Here is a 21,859-nt window from a genome sequence, read left to right as displayed (position 1 = left end):
CCGGGAGCTGTGCAAAGAAGGGAAAGGGAAATTTCTCCCAGCAACCTCAGGAGCAGAGGATTAAATCTCCACAATCAACTTGATGTACCCTGCATCTGTGGAATACCTGAATAGACAACAAATCATCCCAAATTGAGGAGGTGGACTTTGGGAGCAAAGATATTTTTTTTTTTTTTCCCTTTTTCTCCTTTTGTGAGTGTGTATGCTTCTGTGTGTGATTTTGTCTGTATAGCTTTGCTTTTACCATTTGTCCTAGGGTTCTGTCTGATTTTTGTGTGTGTTTGCTTTTTTTAACTTTTTAAAAATTTTTTCTTAATAATTATTTTTTATTTTAATAACTTTATTTTACTTTATTTTTTTAATTTTATTTTATCTTCTTTCTTTCTATTTTTTCTCCCTTTTATTCTGAGCTGTGAGGATGAAAGGCCTTGGTGCTCCAGCCAGGCGTCAAGGCTGTGCCTCTGAGGTGGGAGAGCCAACTTCAGGACACTTGTCCACAAGAGACCTCCCAGCCACACGTAATATCAAATGGCGAAAATCTCCCAGAGATCTCCATCTCCACGCCAAGACTCAGCTTCACTCAACGACCAGCACGCTACAGTGCTGGACACCCTATGCGAAACAACTAGCAAGACAGGAACACAACCCCATCCATTAGCAGAGGGGTTGCCTAAAATCATAAGGTCACAGACACCCCAAAACACACCACCAGACGTGGACCTGCCCACCAGAAAGACAAGATCCAGCCTCATCAACCAGGACGCAGGCGCTAGTCCCCTCCACCAGAAAGCCTACACAACCCACTGAACCAACCTTAGCCACTTGGGACAGACACCAAAAACAATGGGAACTACAAACCTGCAGCCTGCAAAAAGGGGACCCCAAACACAGTAACTTAAGCAAAATGAAGACAGAAAAACACACAGCAGATGAAGGAGCAAGATAAAAACCCACCAGACATAACAAATGAAGAGGAAACAGGCAGTCTACCTGAAAAAGAATTCAGAATGATAGTAAAGATGATCGAAAATCTTGGAAATAGAAAAAATAGAAAAGAGAAACGTTTAACAAGGACCTAGAAGAACTAAAGAGCAAGCAAACAATGATGAATAACACAATAAATGAAATTAAAAATTATCTAGAAATGATCAATAGCAGAATAACTGAGGCAGAAGAACGGATAAGTGACCTGGAAGATAAAATAGTGAAATAACTACTGCAGAGCAGAATAAAGAAAAAAGAATGAAAAGAATTGAGGACAGTCTCAGAGACCTCTGGGACAATATTAAATGCACCAACATGTGACTTACAGGGGTCCCAGTAGAAGAAGACAAAAAGAAAGGGACTGAGAAAATATTTGAAGAGATTATAGTTGAAAACTTCCCTAATATGGGAAAGGAAATAGTTAATCAAGTCCAGGAAGCACAGAGAGTCCCATACAGGAAAAATCCAAGGAGAAACACGCCAAGACACATATTAATCAAACTATCACAAATTAAATACAAAGAAAACATATTAAAAGCAGCAAGGGAAAAAAAACAAATAACACACAAGGGATTCCCCATAAGGTTAACAGCTGATCTTTCAGCAGAAACTCTGCAAGCCAGAAGGGAGTGGCAGGACATATTTAAAGTGATGAAAGGGAAAAACCTACAATCAAGATTACTCTACCCAGCAAGGATCTCATTCAGATTTGATGGAGGAATTAAAACCTTTAGAGACAAGCAAAAGCTAAGAGAATTCAGCACCACCAAACCAGCTTGACAACAAATGCTAAAGGAACTTCTCTAGGCAGGAAACACAAGAGAAGGAAAAGATCTACAATAACAAACCCAAAACAATTAAGAAAATGGTAATAGGAACAAACATATCGATAATTACCTTGAGTGTAAATGAATTAAATGCTCCAACCAAAAGACACAGACTGGCTGAATGGATATAAAAATAAGACCAGTATATATGCTGTCTACAAGAGACCCACTTCAGACCTAGGGACACATACAGACTGCAAGTGAGGGGATGGAAAAAGATATTCCATGCAAATGGAAATCAAAAGAAAGCTGGAGTAGCAATTCTCACATCAGACAAAATCGACTTTAAAATAAAGACTATTAGAAGAGACAAAGAAGGACAGTACATAATGATCAAGGGATCAATCCAAGAAGGAGATATAACAATTGTAAACATTATGCACCCAACATAGGAGCACCTCAATACATAAGGCAAATACTAACAGCCATAAAAGGGGAAATCGACAGGAACACAATCATAGTAGGGGACTTTAACACCCCACTTTCACCAATGGACAGATCATCCAAAATGAAAATACATAAATAAACACAAGCTATACACTAATGATGAAAAATCCGAAAGTGAAATTAAGCAAACATTCCCATTTACCATTGCAACAAAAAGAATAAAATATCTAGGAATAAACCTACCTAAGGAGACAAAAGACGTGTATGCAGAAAATTATAAGACACTGATGAAAGAAATTAAAGATGATACAAATAGATGGAGAGACATACCATGTTCTTGGATTGGAAGAATCAACATTGTGAAAATGACTCTACTACCCAAAGCAATCTACAGATTCAATGCAATCCCTATCCAACTACTGGCGTTTTTCACAGAACTAGAATAAAAAATTTCACAATTTGTATGGAAACAAAAAAGACCCCGAATAGCCAAAGCAATCTTGAGAAAGAAAAACGGAGCTGGAGGACAGGCTCTCTGACTCACACTATACTACAAAGCTACAGTAATCAAGGTAGTATGGTACTGGCACAAAAACAGAAATAGGATAGAAAGCCCAGAGATAAACCCACGCACATATGGTCACCTTATGTTTGATAAAGGAGGCAAGAATATACAGTGGAGAAAAGAAAGCCTCTTCAGTAAGTGCTGCTGGGAAAACTGGACAGCTACATGTATAAGTATGAAATTAGAACACTCCCTAACACCATACACAAAAATAAACTCAAAATGGATTAAAGACCTAAATGTAAGGCCAGACACTATCAAAGTCCTAGAGAAAAACATAGGCAGAACACTCTATGACATAAATCACAGCAAGATCCTTTTTGACCCACCTCCTAGAGAAATGGAAATAAAAACCAAAATAAACAAATGGCACCTAATGAAACTTCAAAGCTTTTGCACAGCAAAGGAAACCATAAACAAGACAAAAAGAGAACCCTCAGAATGGGAGAAAATATTTGCAAATGAAGCAACTGACAAAGGATTAATCTCCAAAATTTACAAGCAGCTCTTGCAGCTCAATATCAGAAAAACAAACAACCCAATCCAAAAATGGGCAGAAGACCTAAATAGACATTTCTCCAAAGAAGATATACAGATTGCCAACAAACACATGAAAGAATGCTCAACATCATTAATCATTAGAGAAATGCAAATCAAAACTACAATGAGATATCATCTCACACCAGTCAGGATGGCCATCGTCAAAAAATCTAGAAACAATAAGTGCTGGAGAGGGTGTGGAGAAAAGAGAACCCTCTTGCACTGTTGGTGGGAATGTAAATTGATACAGCCACTATGGAGAACAGTATGGAGGTTCCTTAAAAAACTACAAATAGAACTTCTATACGACCCAGCAATCCCACTACTGGGCATATACCCTGAGAAAACAATAATTCAAAGAGAGTCATGTACCAAAATGTTCATTGCAGCTCTATTTACAATAGCCAGGACATGGAAGCAACCTAAGTGTCATCAACAGATGAATGGATAAAGAAGATGTGGCACATATATACACTGGAATATTACTGAGCCATAAAAAGAAACGAAATTGAGTTATTTGTAATGAGGTGGATGGACCTAGAGTCTATCATACAGAGTGAAGTAAGTCAGAAAGAGAAAAACAAATACCATATCCTAACACGTATATATGGAATCTTAGGGGAAAAAAAATGGTCATGAAGAACCTAGGGGCAAGATGGGAATAAAGACAGAGACCTATTACAGAATGGACTTGAGGATATGGGGAGGGGGAACGGTAAGCTGTGACAGAGTGAGAGAGTGGCATGGACATATATACACTGCCAAATGTAAAATAGATAGCTAGTGGGAAGCAGCCGCATAGCACAGGGAGAAAAGCTCGGTGCTTTGTGACCACCTAGAAGGGTGGGATAGGGAGGGTGGGAGGGAGGGAGGGAGCCGCAAAAGAGAAGAGATATGGGGATATATGTATATGTATAACTGATTCAGTTTGTTATAAAGCAGAAAGTAACACAACATTGTAAAGCAATTATACTCCAATAAAGATGTTAAAAAAGAAAAAGAAAAAAGTTACATATATAATTTAAGCTTTTTAGGTTAACATAAAACAGAAATGTATCTTCATTCATCAGCCTTTGGATATGAAGCCTTATCTTTGATATGAATCCATGGAAAAGAGTTCAGTCTCATCCTACTCATATAAGCCATTGACTACATCTCTACTTTTGGCTTATTTAAAGCACAAAAATCTGAGTGCAGAAAAAAATAACCCTCTTTATTTATACAGTGCTGCCCAAACTTTTACTGTTGTTATCCCACAGCTAAAAACAACTGCAGTTTGAGTTTTTCCAAAGCATTCAGTGTGATCAAATAATCTTTTTATACTGATATTTCACCTGTTTTTTCATATAACTATATTGTAAAACTACAGTAACTGCACTGGAAACAAATACAAGTGACTCTTGGTAAGCAAAAACTTCAAATGGTGGGAGAAGTGCACCAGCGTATTAAAGAATAATCATTAACAACCAGTTTAGTGCACTTAACACCAGTGAATTTATTTTTCAAGTGAAATGGAAAAGACAGTTAATACAAAGAATCAGATAAGTGATTAAGAAAATCTTACATTTTTTAAAAAAGTCATAAGGGAAGAGCAGAAAAAAGGAAAACTACCTGCTTACATCTAATCTAGTGCTTGAGCAGCAAGCTGAGGCATTAAAACGACTGATGGGAAAACAACAGATACAGTTTAAAAATCAGCTTTCTGTAACACAAAGAAAGATTTTTTTTGTGTGTAGACAGTTACAAAACCAGAAAATCCTTCCCAAGACCCTCAAAATTCCCCAATGGAAAACACAGTTGCAATTCAAATGAAGAGCCTATCTAAGACCTCTGAGAAGCTCAGGCCCTCCCATTTCAAGGAATGTTCTAAAGATTCTAGAGGTGCCTATCTGCTAAATATTTAAAAAGAACTGGGTCAACATCTGCTTCAAAGTTATCAAGTTGAAAGCAGGGGGTTTAAAATAATATGGGAGGAAACATAGTGGGTGATAGGTATTCAAGCGTTCATCGTACACTGAAATTTTTCATAATAGAGTTAAAACAAACAAATAACTGTTACAAAACAACCTCATACATTCCAGAGTGGGTTATGTGAGTTAGATCAATCACAGGTCAATTTGTGAAGGTATTATTCCTAATAAGCCCAGGTCTAGGGTCTACCTGAGGCCTATTTTTGTATCTATTGATAAAAATGCTTACTTAATTATGTACTGTAGATTTATGCTGCCCATTAATTCAATGCTCCGGAGCACTGTAAATTTTATTCAAATGCTTTATTCCTTTGAAGCTTAATAATAGCAGTTTATGAAGGACTCTTTTATTCCCAACAAGTTTAGTTTTATTGACACTTACTGAGAATTCAGCATTTGGCTTAGTACTATTGCCCCTTTGAAAGTTACTTATACATACATAATCCAAGGAGTGCGTTGCCTGAATTGGAACAAATCCAACTCAATACTCTAATGCCAGCTGAGCTGAACCCACAAGACAGCTATAACTCATCAAAAAGGACATGAATGCTTCTCCCTTACTAAAAACAAAACTAACGCTTTTTATTCAACTAACAAATGGCATCACAGTTCTACCACATATCACTATAAGGGTTGTTGTCCAAATTATATGTATTACCTAAAAGCTCTAAGGCCTGTTCAGGAGTATCTTACTTTTTCAGAAAGTTAATCACCCAAAACTACAATTTGATAATAACTAATTTAGAACATGCCCATCCTCTGCTAAGAAGCAGTGACTAGGATCAATAGTTCCAGAACACTCCTATAGAACCTACTTTGCAGTATACCTTAGTTTGAGAATCTCGATTTTTAAATTTCTTTGCCTTCTAGAACTAGGATATTATCTCATCACTGCTTATTATCCATAGAGAAATACAACTTCATTTCCACTGACATCTCCCTCAATATCATTCACTAAAAGCATATTAATTTAAAATTCATAAAGGTATTTATTAAATCAATTCTAAAACATTAAGATTTCCCTAAAGTGTTTGTATTTTTATTCTTTTTCTATAAAAACTCAAATCCTGATTATTTTATTGCACTAGTCAAGACTTAAGTTTCATTACAAACATATTCTTTAGGGTGTAATCATCTCACATTATAGGCCAAGCTAATACCTGTTCTCATTTTTAGTGTTACTTTAGCTATAATAAAGCTTCTTTTCCAAATGAAGACAGCGCTCTGATTCCAGGCATATTACCTTATTTACTTAAAATTGTTGTTCTTGTTAAGCAACTTGTCATCTGTAACATGTGCAAATCTTGTCACAATATCTAAGTTTTAAAACACTGCAAAATTGTAAATGCTAAAATTTTTAGACTATCTCAGTACAATAAAAGTTGCTCATTTACTTACCTAAGGTGAAGTAAAGTGACAGACAAACCCATCCCTCACCTTTTTAAAAATGAAGGTATTTAGAAACTACGAATGTTCTATCTTCATAGTTCCTGCATCTCATTCCGATTAAAATTGTTATAAGTTAACACTCACTAATTTCAAGTTTCAAAGTAGTACACTGTCAAAAATTTCTTATAACTACTACTTTCTTTTTCCTTTGGGTTGTAAAAAAGAACTATTGTAAAGTAAGTAAGAGTAAGCAATCAAAATTTTAAAAAACAGAGATCAAGAGAGCTTGGGGGAAAAAACGTGTATTTGAAAGCTGACCTTAGAAGATAAATATAACTTAAAAATATAAAGCTAACAATGTGAGGAGATCATATAAAACTGAAAATATAAATTTAGATTTTTTTCCCTTGTGCATAAACGTTTGTGTGTACTTCTGTATTTTCAAACTTTTAATGGTTTACGAGAAAATTAATTTACATAGGGCATATTAAATACCATATACATACACATACGCATACATATACCTCATACTGAAAGTTGTCGCTTTACAGCTTCTTAGATAATTCTAAGAAGCTATTCATGTTATGTCCTTTCCCATAAACACCACAATAAAAGCACACAGGTTGGGCTTCCCTGGTGGCGCAGTGGTTGAGAGTCCGCCTGCCGATGCAGGGGACACGGGTTCGTGCCCCGGTCCGGGAAGATCCCACATGCCGCGGAGCGGCTGGGCCCGCGAGCCATGGCCGCTGAGCCTGCGCGTCCGGAGCCTGTTGCTCCGCAACGGGAGAGGCCACAGCAGTGACAGGTCCGCGTAACGCAAAACAAACAAACAAAAAAATTGGGATAAAAAGGTAAAGGTGTATGTCTCAGTTGATAAGACACTGACAAACTGACAGAACTGGTTCCAAGGCAAACCTTTGGCCTTTATGTATTTTCCCTTGAATCAGAGTTTCACTTTCTAGACATTCTGTACATTAAGCATATAGGCAAATGAAGTACTATGTGACAAAGGGAAACATATATATGCCACTCAAAAAGAGAGCACCTACACTCAGCTCCAAATTTTTTTTGCCCTCTCAGGAAAGGTTGCTTGATCTGATTTTCAAGCAAGTCAGAAATCCAAACTTTGGTGTGTTATCACTTGATTTTTAAATGTTGGAACTATTTGAAAATTTTTTAAATATTTAAATTGAGCAAAACATCTCTATGGTTACAGGCAACAATCTAAAACTCTGGCTTATGTCTAGGTTTTAATCAAGTACCTTGCATAGTTTTCTATTGCCACTGTAACAAAAATCACCACAAATTTAGTGGCTTAAAACAATGTGAATTTATTATCTTACAGTTCTGGAGGTCAGAAATCCCAAATTAGTCTTACGACACTAGAATCAAGGTGTAGGTAGTGCTACATTTCTTCTGCAGAATCCATTTCCTTGTCTTTTCCAGCTTCTGAAAGATCACCTGCATTCCTTAGCTTGTGGCTCCTTTTTCCATCTTCAAAGTACATCAATCACTCCAGTCTCTGCTTCCATCATCCCATCTCTTTTAGCTGCCTTTGACCAGTTAATTACTCCCTACCACCAATGTTGCATGCGTGTGTGTGGGTGGGGGGGGGGCGGGGTTGTTTTTTGTTTTTTTGGTCTAAATGCATTTGCTAGAACCTCCAAGAAACATTGAAAATGAATGATCCTGTCTGATTCGTCATTTTAATTCACCAAGTGGGTAGTTAAGCTTGGTCAAATGGTCATTATCATATCTGAATAGTTTTCTACTCTATCTTTTTTACCTACAGCTTATATTAGAAATGACTGATGAATATTAGCAAAGGCCTTTTTAGCATCTACTTATCTGACCATGTAATTTTTCTCTTTTAATTTGATGAAATGACTTATGCTAATAGACTTTCTAATGAAGTCTCCTGTAAATTCCTAGAGTAAATCCTACTTGGTCAGTAGCATAATTACCCACTGATACACTGCTGGATTCGATATGCTAATGTTGTACTTACAATTTTTACATCTATATTCACAAGTGAGAAGGCCTATAATCCCCTGAACACTTTTTTGGCACTATTTATGAAATTTGGTATATTAAAGCTATTCAGAAATCATAAAGTAAACTGAAGATCTTTTCATCTTTTTCTAGGGCTTGGACTAATTTAAATAACACAGGTGTAATCTGTTTGAAAATAGTAACAGATGGCATGCATTATTGAATGTTTTATTAGCTGTAAACACATTAAATACATTACATCATGCAAATAATAATTCAGTTGTGAATTCACCTTGTCTTTTTCAACAGATCTCTATTCACCTTTCTAATTTCTTCTTTGTTAATCTCTTCAAGTTTTCCACTTTTGGGAGAAGTTAATTTGGTTAATTTGTATTTTGATAGAATACCATACATTTATTTGCTCGCTTCAAGTTTGTTTATACAATGCTGCATGTGGATTCTCATTATTCTTTTAAACTCATACATGCCTATGATTCTGTCTCCTCCTTTCTCACTAATCTCAATTTTAATTGCTCTCTACCTATTTCCTTAATCAGACCGAAGAAGAGTTTATCTTATTTTCTTGTCTTTACAAAAATCAAGTTAATAAATTTAAATTATCCTTTTGTTTTCTGTTTCTTAGTTTTAATGTTTACCTTTGTTGTTTCATTTTTCCAACTTTCTTTTGGTTTATTTTGTTATTTTAAAAATTCCTTTAAGATGTGAACTAAGTTCCTGGGCTAGTCATTAAGCTTTTCTCTCTCATATCTAAATCTTCTCTTTAAATTTAGCTTTGAAATACTAACAATCAAACAGAACACATGAATTCCAACTGGATCCTGGATCAGAATCAATCAATTAATTAATTAAAATAAATAAGTAAACTATAAATTTTTTTTAGTAATGGGGGAATTTTACATGGGCAATATATTAGATGATATTATTTGAATTACTGTTTATTTCTGAAAAATGATGATGGCATTGTGGCTGTAAAACTCTCCTTATTTTTAGGAAGTACACACTGAATTGTTTAAGCATGAAATGTTATGACATCTGTAACTTATTTTTTAATAGGTTATGAGCCGAACTGTTTCCCCACAAAGAATTCATATGTGAAACCCTAACCCCAGTGCCTAAGAATGTTGACTGTTTTTGAGATAGGGCCTTTATAAAGCTAATTAACTTAAAATAAGGCCATTATGGTAGGTGCTAATCCAATCTGACTAGTGTCCTTATAAGGGGAGATTAAGACACAGGGAGAGACACCAGGGGGACACACACAGAGAAAGACAACCAAGTGAAAAGGCAGCAAGAGGGTGGCCATCTGCAAGCCAAGGAGAGAGGCCTCAGAGAAAACAACCCTGCCAGTACCCTGATCTGGACTTTCAGCCTCCAGAACTGTGAGAAAATAAATTTCTGTTGTTTAAGCCAGGCAGTCTGTGGTATTCTGCTATGGCAGCTCTAGCAGCCTAATACAAATGGCTCTTGGGGAAAAAGGATAAATATAAGGAGAGAGCAAAAGCAAAAATGGCAAGATGTTAATGTTGCTGAATCTAGGTAGAGGGTATATGGATGTTCATTACATCATTCTTTCAACTTTTATATAAGTTTGAAGTTTTCCAAAATAAAAAGTTTGGGGAAAAAAATTTCACTGGGAAATATATACACACACACGTACATGTAAGTTTGTATTTGTTTGTTAAAGCTGCCATAACAAAATACCAAAGGCTGGCTGGCTTAAATGACAAAAATGTGTTTCTCACAGTTCCGCAAGGTAGAAGTCAAAGATCAAGGTGTCTGCAGGTTTGGTTTCTTCTGAGGCTTGCAGATGGCTGCCTTCTGGCTGTGTCCTCACATGGCTCTTCTCTGTGTGTGCCCAGCCCTGGAGTCTTTCAGTGTACTCAAATTTTCTTTTCTTATAAGGACAGCAATCAGATTGGATTAACTTAATCACCTCTTTTTTAAAAAAAGATTTATTTATTATTTATTTGTTTATTATTATTTATTTAATATATAAATATATAATAAATTTATTTTTATTATTATTATTTATATATTAAATATTATGTATTATTTATTTGTTTTGTTTATTTATTTTATTTTTATTTTTGGCTGCGTCAGGTCTTAGTTGCAGCACTCGGGCTCTTCGTTGCAGTGCGTGGGCTTCTCTCTAGTTGTGTGCAGGTTTTCTCTTCTCTAGCTGTGGTGCACAGGCTCCAGGGCACATGGGCTCTGTAGTCTGAGGCACGCGGGCTCTAGCTGAGGCGTGCAAGCTCAGTAGTTGTGGTGCATGGGCTTAGCTGCCCCACGGCATGTGGAATCCTAGTTCCCTGACCAGGGACTGAACCCACATCCCCTGCATTGTAAGGTGGATTCTTTACCACTGAACCACCAGGGAAGTCCCATTTACCTCTTTAAAGACCTTATCTCCAAATGAGGTTACATTCAGAGGTGGTAGGGGTTAGGGATTTCCACATATGAATTTTGAAGGGACATAATTCAGCCCATAACCAGGTGTTTTCTCGTTATCCTTGCCCTTACAGTATTAAGTCTTTAAATCAAAATTTTTAATTCTATCATTTCTTCAATACTTTTCTAGCTATTTGTTTCTCTTTCTATAATTTCTAGTATGTTCAGGATAGGTCTAAAATTGTCTTCCAGGTAGCCATGAGTTAAACATAAGGATTTATACTTTTTGTGTGTGGTTTTTATTATTCTGTATTTATTTATTCAACTTGATTTCTTAGGAAAATGATGTAGCCCCCAGTCATAGCTAACCTCTTTATCAGTTTGTCTACTAAGTTTAGGAATTCAGAATTTATTTTTAGCTCCTAAAACTACATTTGTGGGGACTTCCCTGGTAGCACAGTGGTTAAGAGTCCACCTGACAATGCAGGGGACACAGGTTCGAGCCCTGGTCCGGGAAGATCCCACATGCCGCGGAACAACTACGCCTGCATGCCACAACTACTGAGCCTGTGCTCTAGAGCCCACTAGCCACAACTACTGAGCCCACGTGACACAACTAATGAGCCTGTGCTCTAGAGCTCAAGCCACAACTACTGAGCCCACGTGCCACAACTAATGAAGCCCGCACACCTGCAGCCCATGCTCTGCAACAAGAGAAGCCACCAGCCCCCACTCGCTGCAACTAGAGAGAGCCTGTGTGCAGCAACAAAGACCCAACGCAGCCAAAGATAAAAAGATAAATAAATAAATAAATTTATTTTTAAAAAAAACTACACTTGTGCTCTAATTGTACTTCTTTGAGAGTTTTCATTATTTTGTTAAAGTTTTCTTTCCTATAGTCTATTAATTCTGTGTTCCACAGAAGCTACCTATTCAACTTATTCAGCTTCATTTTCCTCTCTCAAATTACTGAATTCCTTTCATTGGTCTCTGCCTACTCGTAACTGTTCCCTCAGCAACTGGACAGCTCAGACTACTGTTACTTATTAGAGAGTAAAAAAACAGCAGGTAATAAAAAACATGGAAATTTTCAGCACCAAGGACCAAACATGTTAACTAACTTAGCCCTCTGTTGAAGCACTGGAACAAGGTTTTTATAAGTCTGCCCACCACCAGGTTCAGTTCTCTTCTATAGAGATTAACAGGACTGAATTGTCCCTTTAAGCACAAAGCACATAGCAAATGTCAGGAACGTGCACTAAAGCCAGCATCTTCTCACATTAACTCCCTGTCCCACCTTCATTGTTTCACACTGCAGTATATCTCCCCATTCATAACTAAGATTATTAATAATAAAATAGTCAACATAACAAACAAGTCACATTAGCTCATTTAAGCCCAATAATCCTATTGAAGCAAGGATTACCTACATTTTACAAATGTATAAAGTGATTTTAGGGACGGTCAAGTGTCTTAAAGCCAGGTCCATTAACATGAATGCTTACATAATCTCTTCAGAACTAACATTCCTCCTACTTCCACGTTCATTTGTGTGACCTCAGGCACACAAATCTTTCTGGGCCTTATCTTTCCATTTGTAAAATGATGATGCTAATACCACCTGCCTCACAAGGTTGTTGTACAAACCCAATGAGTGAATGAGGGCATATAAAGTGATTAGAACAGTGTCTGGCATACACCACTTACTGGCTCAGTAAGTGTTAGCTTTAATATTATTATTTATCTGGCATCTTTAGCTTATTTGGCATCTTCTAGCTTAGTATTATTATTTATTTGGCATCTTGTAGCTTTTTTTTTTAAAGCCTATATTCTCAAATAACTCAAAAGAATCCCAATGATCTGGCACTTATCAGATCCACAAGTGGCTACTATGACGGTTTTGGGTAATATTTGTGATTGCTTAACCTGCTCATTGCAGCATTTAAAAGCTAACATGATCTGTCTTACAGTAACACTGTAAAAGTGGGTTCTTTGCAATAGTCACTTTGAATCTAATCACCATTTTTTTCATTAGAAAAGTTCAGAAGTCAAATATTGTATTTTGTTGTAATTTTTTTTTAAGAGAATTAAAAAATGATTGGTTATCCATCAAATGGCTTCTAACAGTAGAAAAGGTAGCATTAATGTTCAGGTGTGAACAATAACGGACTTAAACTTGACACCTCAAAGACTGGGAAAAATAAGCAGAGGCAAACAAAGAGGCAAAACATTTGCCTTAAATAAAGGCAAACAAATGTAATCAAGCAGAAGTTGATGCTCTGTAAGAAACATCAAGAAGCAAGACGGTTAATTTAGATAATTTAAGAAACTAAGGACTTCCCTGGTGACGCAGTGGTTAAGAATCTGCCTGCCAATGCAGGGGACACGGGTTTGATCCCTGATCCAGGAAGATCTCACATGCTGCAGAGCAACTAAGCCCGTCATGCGCCACAACTACTGAGCCTGTGCTCTAGAGCCCGTGAGCCACAACTACTGAGCCCACGTGCCACATCTACTGAAGCCCGCACGCCTAGAGCCCCTGCTCCACAACAACAGAAGCCACTGCAAAGAGAAGCCCACGCACCGCAACAAAGAGTAGCCCCTGCTCACTGCATCTAGAGAAAGCTTGTGCACAGCAACAAAGGCCCAACGCAGCCAAAAATAAATGAATAAATAAATAAAAATTTAAAAAAGAAACTAAAAAGTACTAAAAAGTGACAAGCCTTGTAAATGGTTAAACTATCTGAACTAGATTAGCATACTACATAGACAATTTAAAGCTAAGTATTTTGAAGGAAAATCAATAGCAAGACTTTTTAGAAATGTGTACATTTTCTACTCTGTGGGTAAGTATAAATCATCCTGTGACACTCCTAGGCAAGATGTATGTGATGACCAAAAATCTACTGATTATGAGGCAACCAAGATATAACGATTTCTTCAATGCTTCAGTATAAGTAGATTATTTGATGCCCTCTACAGTTATAACATGAAATTAAATTATCTTTTTTCAGTGATGCTTACCCAATAGCATTGTATTAGAAATGAAAATATACTCAAGGTTTCAGGTTAAATCTGTGCTACTTATTTATGCTACTGCCTCTGGTTATCTGTTTTTATTTGTGCTCCTGCCTATAGCCAAAGTCTGCAAACAGAGATACAAGTCAGTCTTTGGCAACTACCAAAAAAAAAATTGTTTTAGTCAAAAATCATCAATAGATGATAAAATCAGTGGGTGAAAGTTTGATGAGCCCATGGCAGAGCAGAATAATCTAGAAAAAGAAATTAGCATGTTGCTTCTTGATTAGTCAGCATCCCAAAACATCAGGTATTTTTCATCATCACAATAATCAAATTATATGTACCTATATAAAGTGAACCACCTTACTATCTCAGCTATGAAAAGAAGCTATTATCACCAAACATTAATAGGTATGTAGAAGATATTCAGCGAGATAAAGTCTTCTAAACTACTAACATAATGTTTGGTAGAGTAAGTATAATACTTAATAAATAGTGGGATCACTAGTGATACATATATTCAAATTCCAAATGAGAAATGTGATTCTGCTTGAGGTTGGCATTGTTGCAGTTCTATATCTGAGCAGTAGTTTAAGAAAATCATCTTAATCCTGAAAGCAATTAACTTCATTCTCATATATACCAAAAGGACTAATCATCACAAGTAAAAAGATCAATCCAACATTGTTGAATCACTTTATATAAACATAACATAGAAAAACAATCACATTCTTGAGGTAAGAAATCACCAAAGGGATAACAAAGAAATTCTGAAATAAAAATGAAAGTTTTTAACTTACTGACTAACGAAATCAGATCCCATCTTAGAGCCATCATCGGCCTCTTCTTCCACATCAGAGTCCATACCACTGTCACCTTATGAATGACATAAAAAAAATTGAAAGCGTGCTCATAAAATGTCAGTGATTTAATCATTATACAGAAAGTGTCATGTATAAAGTGACGATTAAATAACTTGAGAGCTGCTGAAAGATGACATTTTTAATTGCTTATATTTAAAATGCCTTATTAGGTATTTGTCATTGCCTTCTCTTGATCTATTTTATAAATGTACAAAATATATATAAGCAAGAAGGTGTGTACATATAACACTTACAAACTATACACACATGTATACATCTATCACCGTTTTAAATTTTAAAAAGATGTTATCTCTGGAAATTGAAATTCTCCATTTTTTTGTTCCTTCTCTTGTAATGCTAATGCTAATATCCTTGTAGAGTCCAAAAAGAAAAGCTTTAAAATCCAAAATTCTACAGGTAATATATACAAAGAAGAGTCTTAGTTCAGGCAGACAGATAAATGTTGGCAATTCTTCTAACTCTGCATTTGGGTCTTATCAGAGCAGAAATGGTATTCAACAGATAATTAAAAGCAGTAAGAATATAAAGCAGAAAATTTTTAAATATTTTAAGAGAAGGCTTTGCCTTCTCAATAAGTAACTTTTTATAGTATTTTGGATAAACATTTTTTATTTCATTTTTTTATTGTGCACAAACTTAATGCTCTTACCTACACAACTGATTTGGAGAAACCATACATATATCAAAAAGTCCATTCCTGAGATGCTATTCTGATATGTAAACTATATTTCTGTACAAACAGAAGTAGAAATACTCAGTGATTACCCAATAATAAAATTAAAGTAACAGTTAAAAAAAAAAAAGAACACCTCAGGATTTATGCTAAGTATAGTATTAACCACTAAGTTACCAGAAGGTAGAAATACACATCCTTACCCTCAAGAATCTTCAAGATTTTTTTTTCAGACAGGAGCTCTAACTGTTCCTGGCACAGTTTTTTAATTTCTTCTATTGAACAGTTCTAAAGAAAATGACATTTTAAAAAATGCATTTATATAACAAAGCACCAATATAAACTAGAAAACAGCAACCATTTAAAAAAAAAAGTCTGCTAAGCAAAATCCTACAGCAAAACAAATTAAAAGCCACATAAATTTTTTTCTGGGATGAAATGTGAAGACCTGCCAGTTAACATGTAAATATTATAATTTATAGAGTTTTGATTTGGATATAAAAAGTCATGTTTATTATGAAAGAACAAACTGAAGAATAAGTAGGTGCCCAGATATTCTTAATAGCAGCCTGCTTATGTTAGGTAATACCTCTAAAGGCTTAAATATTCAAGTCCTGGCTCCATACATCTTAAATATATATGATGTTGGGCTTAACTTGTCCAGGGCTTTTTTTCCACATCTGTAAAATTAGAATACCATGTATTTCCCTGAATAATTTTCAGAGATAAACATATGAAAACATTTATGAATTTAATGAAATACAGGCTATTACCAACGATCATTGCATACTGTCACACAGCAGTACACTACTTCTTAAAGCACCAGAAAGAATCAGCACACCTCTAACTTAGTTACTTAAACTGCCTGTATTTAATAGAATAATTTACAGAAGGTCAAAAAATTCCTTACCTAAATATAGTAAAGTACCCTATTTCTTCCTGGCAAATTTTTAAATATATAAAGCCATTTACAGTTCTACAAAATCCCTTCTTTATATCTTTCTGAAGTAGCTCACATTAGTTGAAAATATCCGATTATAATTTCCATTAAGTAAAATGACTGCTATAAAAAAAAGTGTTTGTATATTCTGTATATGTGGATAGCCTGATAATGTATGTAATGAAGTACCTTTAACACATCAGGAAGCATCTTCTGTAACTTCTTCTCTCCTATGATACAGAAACACTGCTGAAGCATTTCTTTTTTGTCTGATATATAGAAACTAACTGGTTTTAATGCCACAGTCAGGTCTAATCCACCTTCTTCAAGGTCACTGTGCTCTGCCAAGAATAACTCTTTTTCCAGAGTTGGCAAAAGATATTTGGCTTCCTAAAATTAAAAGAGATAAAGAACCATTAAACAACAGAAATATGTCTATAATGTTATACATTTTCATTTAATAAAATCTTCGTTAAACATTTCCAAATTCTTTTTTTGCACAAATTATTTATTTAAAACCATAGGAAAGATTATTTAATTGCTCAGTATTCTTTGAAGTTACTCTCCACTCTGTAATTATCAATAAATTGAGAAAAAGTGAAGAGATAATATCCTAGAACACACAAATGAAAATATACTCAATACTGAATGATTTCCTACAATTTTATACTTGTGGAATACGATATTCCTCCAGTAGACAATTCACCCAAGAATTTTATGCATGCATTGTCATTCTTCTTAATTCATAAAAAGAAATGGGATAGCAGCAAAAATGTTATAAACCACAAATATTATATAATAAAGTATCATTGCTTACCAGAAGCTATTGTCATTTTTTAAAATAAAGATTTCTTTTTTAAAAATATTTATTTATTTATTTATTTATTTTTGGTGGCATTGGGTCTTAGTTGCAGCACACGGGCTCAGGCTCTCTAGTTGAGGCGCATGGGCTCAGTAGTTGCAGCGTGCAGGCTTAGTTGCCCCGCGGCGTGTGGGATCTTGGTTCCCTAACCAGGGATTGAACCCGCATCCCCTGCATTGGAAAATGGATTCTCAGCCACTGGGCCACCAGGGAAGTCTCTATCATTTTAAAAACTGTTATATATCTAATGATATTCAAAGCAGGCAAGTAATTTAAGACATTTCAATCAATTTTACCTCCTATCTCCCAAATCTATCCAGTCTCTCCAAATCTACTGCCATAATCCTGATCCAAGGTACCATCCTCTTTTTGCCTAGATTACCTCAGTAGCACTTAACTGGACTCCCTACATATAATCTGAGGTCTTGCCAATCTGTTTTGTATACTGACACCAAAATGGATTTTATAAAATGCACATATACTCATCCTCCCTATTTCCTGATATAAGCTGTCAATGACTTCCCACTGTTCTTAGGGTAATATAGCCTATTAGGTCCTTCATGCTCATTGTGTTCCAAACGCAATGACCTTGTCTGAACTACTCAAACATAAAGTGTTCTCCCTTCATTTCATACAGGCAGGGCTTTTGTACACACTGTTCTTCTGTCTAGGAGAGTCTTTCTTCCCCACCACTCTATACTCCCAAGATCAACAAACTCAGGTATCAATTTAAAAGTCATTTCCTCAGGAAAATTCCTAACTATATTATTCAAGTAGGTTTCCTTTTTATACTTTCTAACGCAATTGTTTAAAATGCAGTTTAAAAACAGGCTAATTTTAAAGAACACTATGATAATTACACTGAAAAAGCAAAGGTTAGCTCTTGTTCTAATGGCTCACAAAGCAATTCAGGTGTTAGCAAGGATGTAAAGGAACTGAACTCCCATACAGTGCTAGTAGGAATATAAAATAGTGCAGCTGGTTTGGAAAATGGTTTGTAGTTCCTTATAAAGTTGCCATATGATGCAGAAATTTCATTCCTGGATATATATCCAAAAGAAATGTAACCATAATGTCCGCACAGAAACTTGTACACAAATGCTCATAGCAGCATTATGCATAATAGCCAAAAGTTGGAAACAATCCAAATGTCTATATCAATTGACAAATTAAAAACTTAAATGTGGTATTAGCCACACAATGAAATATTATTCAGCTACAAAAAGAAATGAAGTACTGATATGTGTTAAAACATGGGCAGACTCTGAAAAACAAATATGCTAGGTGAGAGAAGCCAGACACAAAAGATCACATATGATTCTATTCATATAAAATGCCCAGAACAGGGAAATTTATAAGTCTATAGAGGGGATTTCCCTGGTGGCTCAGTGGTTAAGAACCCGCCTGCCAATGCAGGGGACACAGGTTTGAGCCCTGGTCTGGGAAGATCCCGCATGCCGCAGAGCAACTAAGCCCGTGTGCCACAACTACTGATCCTGCGCTCTAGAACCACGCGCCACAACTACTGAAGCCGGCACGCCATAGAGCCCGTGCTCCGCAACAAGAGAAGCCACCACAATGAGACGCCCACACATCGCAACAAAGAATAGCCCCGCTTGCCACAACTAGAGAAAGCCTGCGCACAGCAACGAAGACCCAACGCAGCCAAAAGAAAAAAATCCATAGAGATAGAAAGTAGATTAGTGATTGCCTAGGGATAGAATGGGTGTATGGGTGTAGGGCTAGTAGGGATGACAGCTAAAAATTGCATATAGGGTTTCTTCTGGGGATGATGAAAATACTTTAAAATTGACTACAGTGATGGTTGCACCACTCTGTGAATATACTCAAAAACCAGTGAACTGTATACTTGCAATTAGTGAATTGTACGGTATGTGAATCATATCTCTATAAAGCTGTTAACAACAATAGGGAATGCAATACACAACAAATATTATGGCACTATTGGAATTTTGCGATGTTCTCTACATGCCTAATATATAATGACTTCTTTTTTTTTTTTACAACTACAGTTACTTCTCATGAGAAGTACAGTTTAGTTCTGTATGCAAATGCTTATAGAATCCTTATTATTGGTCTCCCCATAATAATAAAGAGTACAAAAGACATGGAAACTATTTAAGATAAGAATGGTGATATCCAAAACTGAATCTAAAAGGGGTGGAAAAATGCATAGATCTATAACTATTGAAGAATTTGGGGAAAAATAGATGGCAGTTAAGAGAAAAAAAAAACACCCCTAGAAAAATCCACCAGACCCCAACAGCTGTATGGTTCAACAGTCAAGTTCCGACATATCTTTGAGAAAAAGATATAAACTACTCTGGAACACACCAAAAAAAATGCGAAGCTTTCCCAACTCAATCCATAAGGCTACCATAACCCTGATACCAAAACAAGACAGGTTAACTACAAAAATAAAAACAATAAGCTGATTTAACTTAAGAACATAGGCACAAAAGTAAAAATACTGAATTTCAGCCAAGTACAACAACCAAATCAACAAATCAAATAGTATTTATCCCAAGAATGCTGAGGACAATTCAATATAAGTTAACTTATCAATAAAATTACATAATCAGAGTAAGAATGAAAACTACTGATCACCTCAACAGAATGCCCTAAAGACATCTGATAGAACTCTACAACCCTCAGAAAACCACAAATTAAAGAAAATGTCCTTAACTTCATCAAAGGTATCTTTCAGAACCTATGGCAAATACACTTACTGGTGTAAAATTAGAAATGTTTCCACTACAAAAAAAATGGGAAAAGAATGCCTACTATGAACGCTTGCGTTCAACACTATACTAAAAGCCTTAGATTAAAAAGAAAGAAAAGGACTTCCTTTGTGGCGCAGTGGTCAAGAATCCGCCTGCCAATGCAGGGGACATGGGTTCAAGCCCTGGTCCGGGAAGATTCCACATCCCACATGCCGCAGAGCAACTTAGCCCGTGCGCCACAACTACTGAGCCTGCGCTCTAGAGCCCGTGAGCCACAACTATTGAGCCCGCGTGCCACAACTACTGAAGCCCGTGCGCCTAGAGCCCGTGCTCCACAAGAGAAGCCACTGCAATGAGAGGCCCGCGCACCGCAATGAAGAGCAGCCCCCACTCACTGCAACTAGAGAAAGCCTGTGCGCAGCAACAAAGACCCAACGCAGCCAAAAATAAGTAAATAAAATTTTGAAAAGAACAAAAAATAAGAAATATCAGGGCTGAAAAAGAATAGATATATGTACATGTATAACTGAAGCACTTTGCTGTACACCTGAAACTAACACAACACTGTAAATCAACTATACTCCAATAAAAAATAAAAATTTTTTAAAAATTAAATAAAAAAAGAATTATCAGGGCTGACAAGAGTTAATAAAGAGGCTGCATATCAAACTATTAATGGGGAAGCATAGAGGCTTCCATGATTTTCCTTTCATTTCTGTGTTGTATACATTTAAAGTATGTATTCATGCATTTGTTTTATAATGTAAGCAAACTTTTTTTTAAAAAGTTAATATCTTGCTAGGTCGATGGAGCATAAAGAACATGGCTTTTATAATCAGATATTGCATTCGAAGGTAGGCGTTATTAACAAACTGTGACTGTGGGTAGACTTCCTTAACCTCTTTGAGCCTCAATTTTCTCATCTTGTAACGTGGAGGAAGAGAGAAATAAAGCGCGGCTCGCAAGGGCACTGAAGGGTAGTTCCTGACCCATACTTTTCAAGGAGACTGAGGAGACCACAGGAGTGGAAGGAGCCAAAATCAGTATGAGTCAGACGATCGGTAAATCGGAAACTTTAAGTTCAAGACGTGCGAGTGTGAGGTTCAAGAGAACTTAGGAACGTGAACTTCAAACACGGGACCCCTTAGGATCGCAGCGCTAACATAAGATACCTCCGGCTCCGCATCCCGCTGCCACATTCCGCTCCTAGCCCACCTTCTTCCGGAAACGCAGCCGCTTCGAGAAGAGGCGAGAAGAGCACGCACGCACCTGCTGCAAGGAGCCGGAGACGCTGGCAGATGAGTCAGTGCTCCTCCGCTTACGGCGCTCATTGCGCTCCACGCTGCCCCCACCCCAGCAGCTGCCGCAGCTCCCACCGCCAGTGACACTTCCACTCAAGCTGGTGTTCCCGCAGCAGGTGACGCTCCCGCAGCCGCTGGCGCTCCCACAACCGCTGGTGCTTCCACTGCCGCCGCTGGCGACGGCGGGAACCGGGTCCGGCGCCGCGAGCGCCGCCGCCGCCGCCTCCTGACCGCTTCGTTTGCGCCGCTTCTCCCGGGAAGACTTCTTCCCCGTCATGATCCCTCTGCTGCAACCATCCGGGGAAAGCCCGCCGCTTCTGGATCGACCGAAACCCTGCCGCAGCAGCCAGCAGCGGGCACGGGGCGTCGCA

At 36.8% G+C, this 21,859-nt stretch overlaps 1 protein-coding gene across 3 annotated transcripts in view; it reads right to left on the bottom strand.

The window, feature by feature from the left end:
- Nucleotides 1-21,859, bottom strand: part of CAAP1 (caspase activity and apoptosis inhibitor 1) — a 74,527-nt gene extending 52,668 nt beyond the window's left edge. The window contains exons 1-5 of one of the 3 annotated variants that reach the window (XM_089913120.1): nucleotides 21,457-21,859; nucleotides 16,771-16,971; nucleotides 15,845-15,929; nucleotides 14,885-14,960; nucleotides 8,947-9,015 (exon numbers count right to left, since the gene is read on the bottom strand). In XM_089913120.1, the coding sequence (XP_089769246.1) occupies nucleotides 8,947-9,015; nucleotides 14,885-14,960; nucleotides 15,845-15,929; nucleotides 16,771-16,971; nucleotides 21,457-21,765 (740 nt within the window). In that variant the 5' untranslated portion in view covers nucleotides 21,766-21,859. Of the gene's footprint in view, nucleotides 1-8,946; nucleotides 9,016-14,884; nucleotides 14,961-15,844; nucleotides 15,930-16,770; nucleotides 16,972-21,359 lie in introns of all 3 variants that reach the window. The other 2 variants (XM_089913121.1, XM_022551632.2) reach the window with 2 other exon arrangements.

Source organism: Delphinapterus leucas, chromosome 6, assembly GCF_059928025.1.
Source record: "Delphinapterus leucas isolate spDelLeu-1000000601 "Yukka" chromosome 6, BTC_Dleu_Yukka2, whole genome shotgun sequence".
Lineage (NCBI taxonomy): Eukaryota > Metazoa > Chordata > Mammalia > Artiodactyla > Monodontidae > Delphinapterus > Delphinapterus leucas.
The sequence above is the reverse complement of the archived record's forward strand: the minus strand, read 5'-3'. Positions and strand labels throughout refer to the sequence as shown.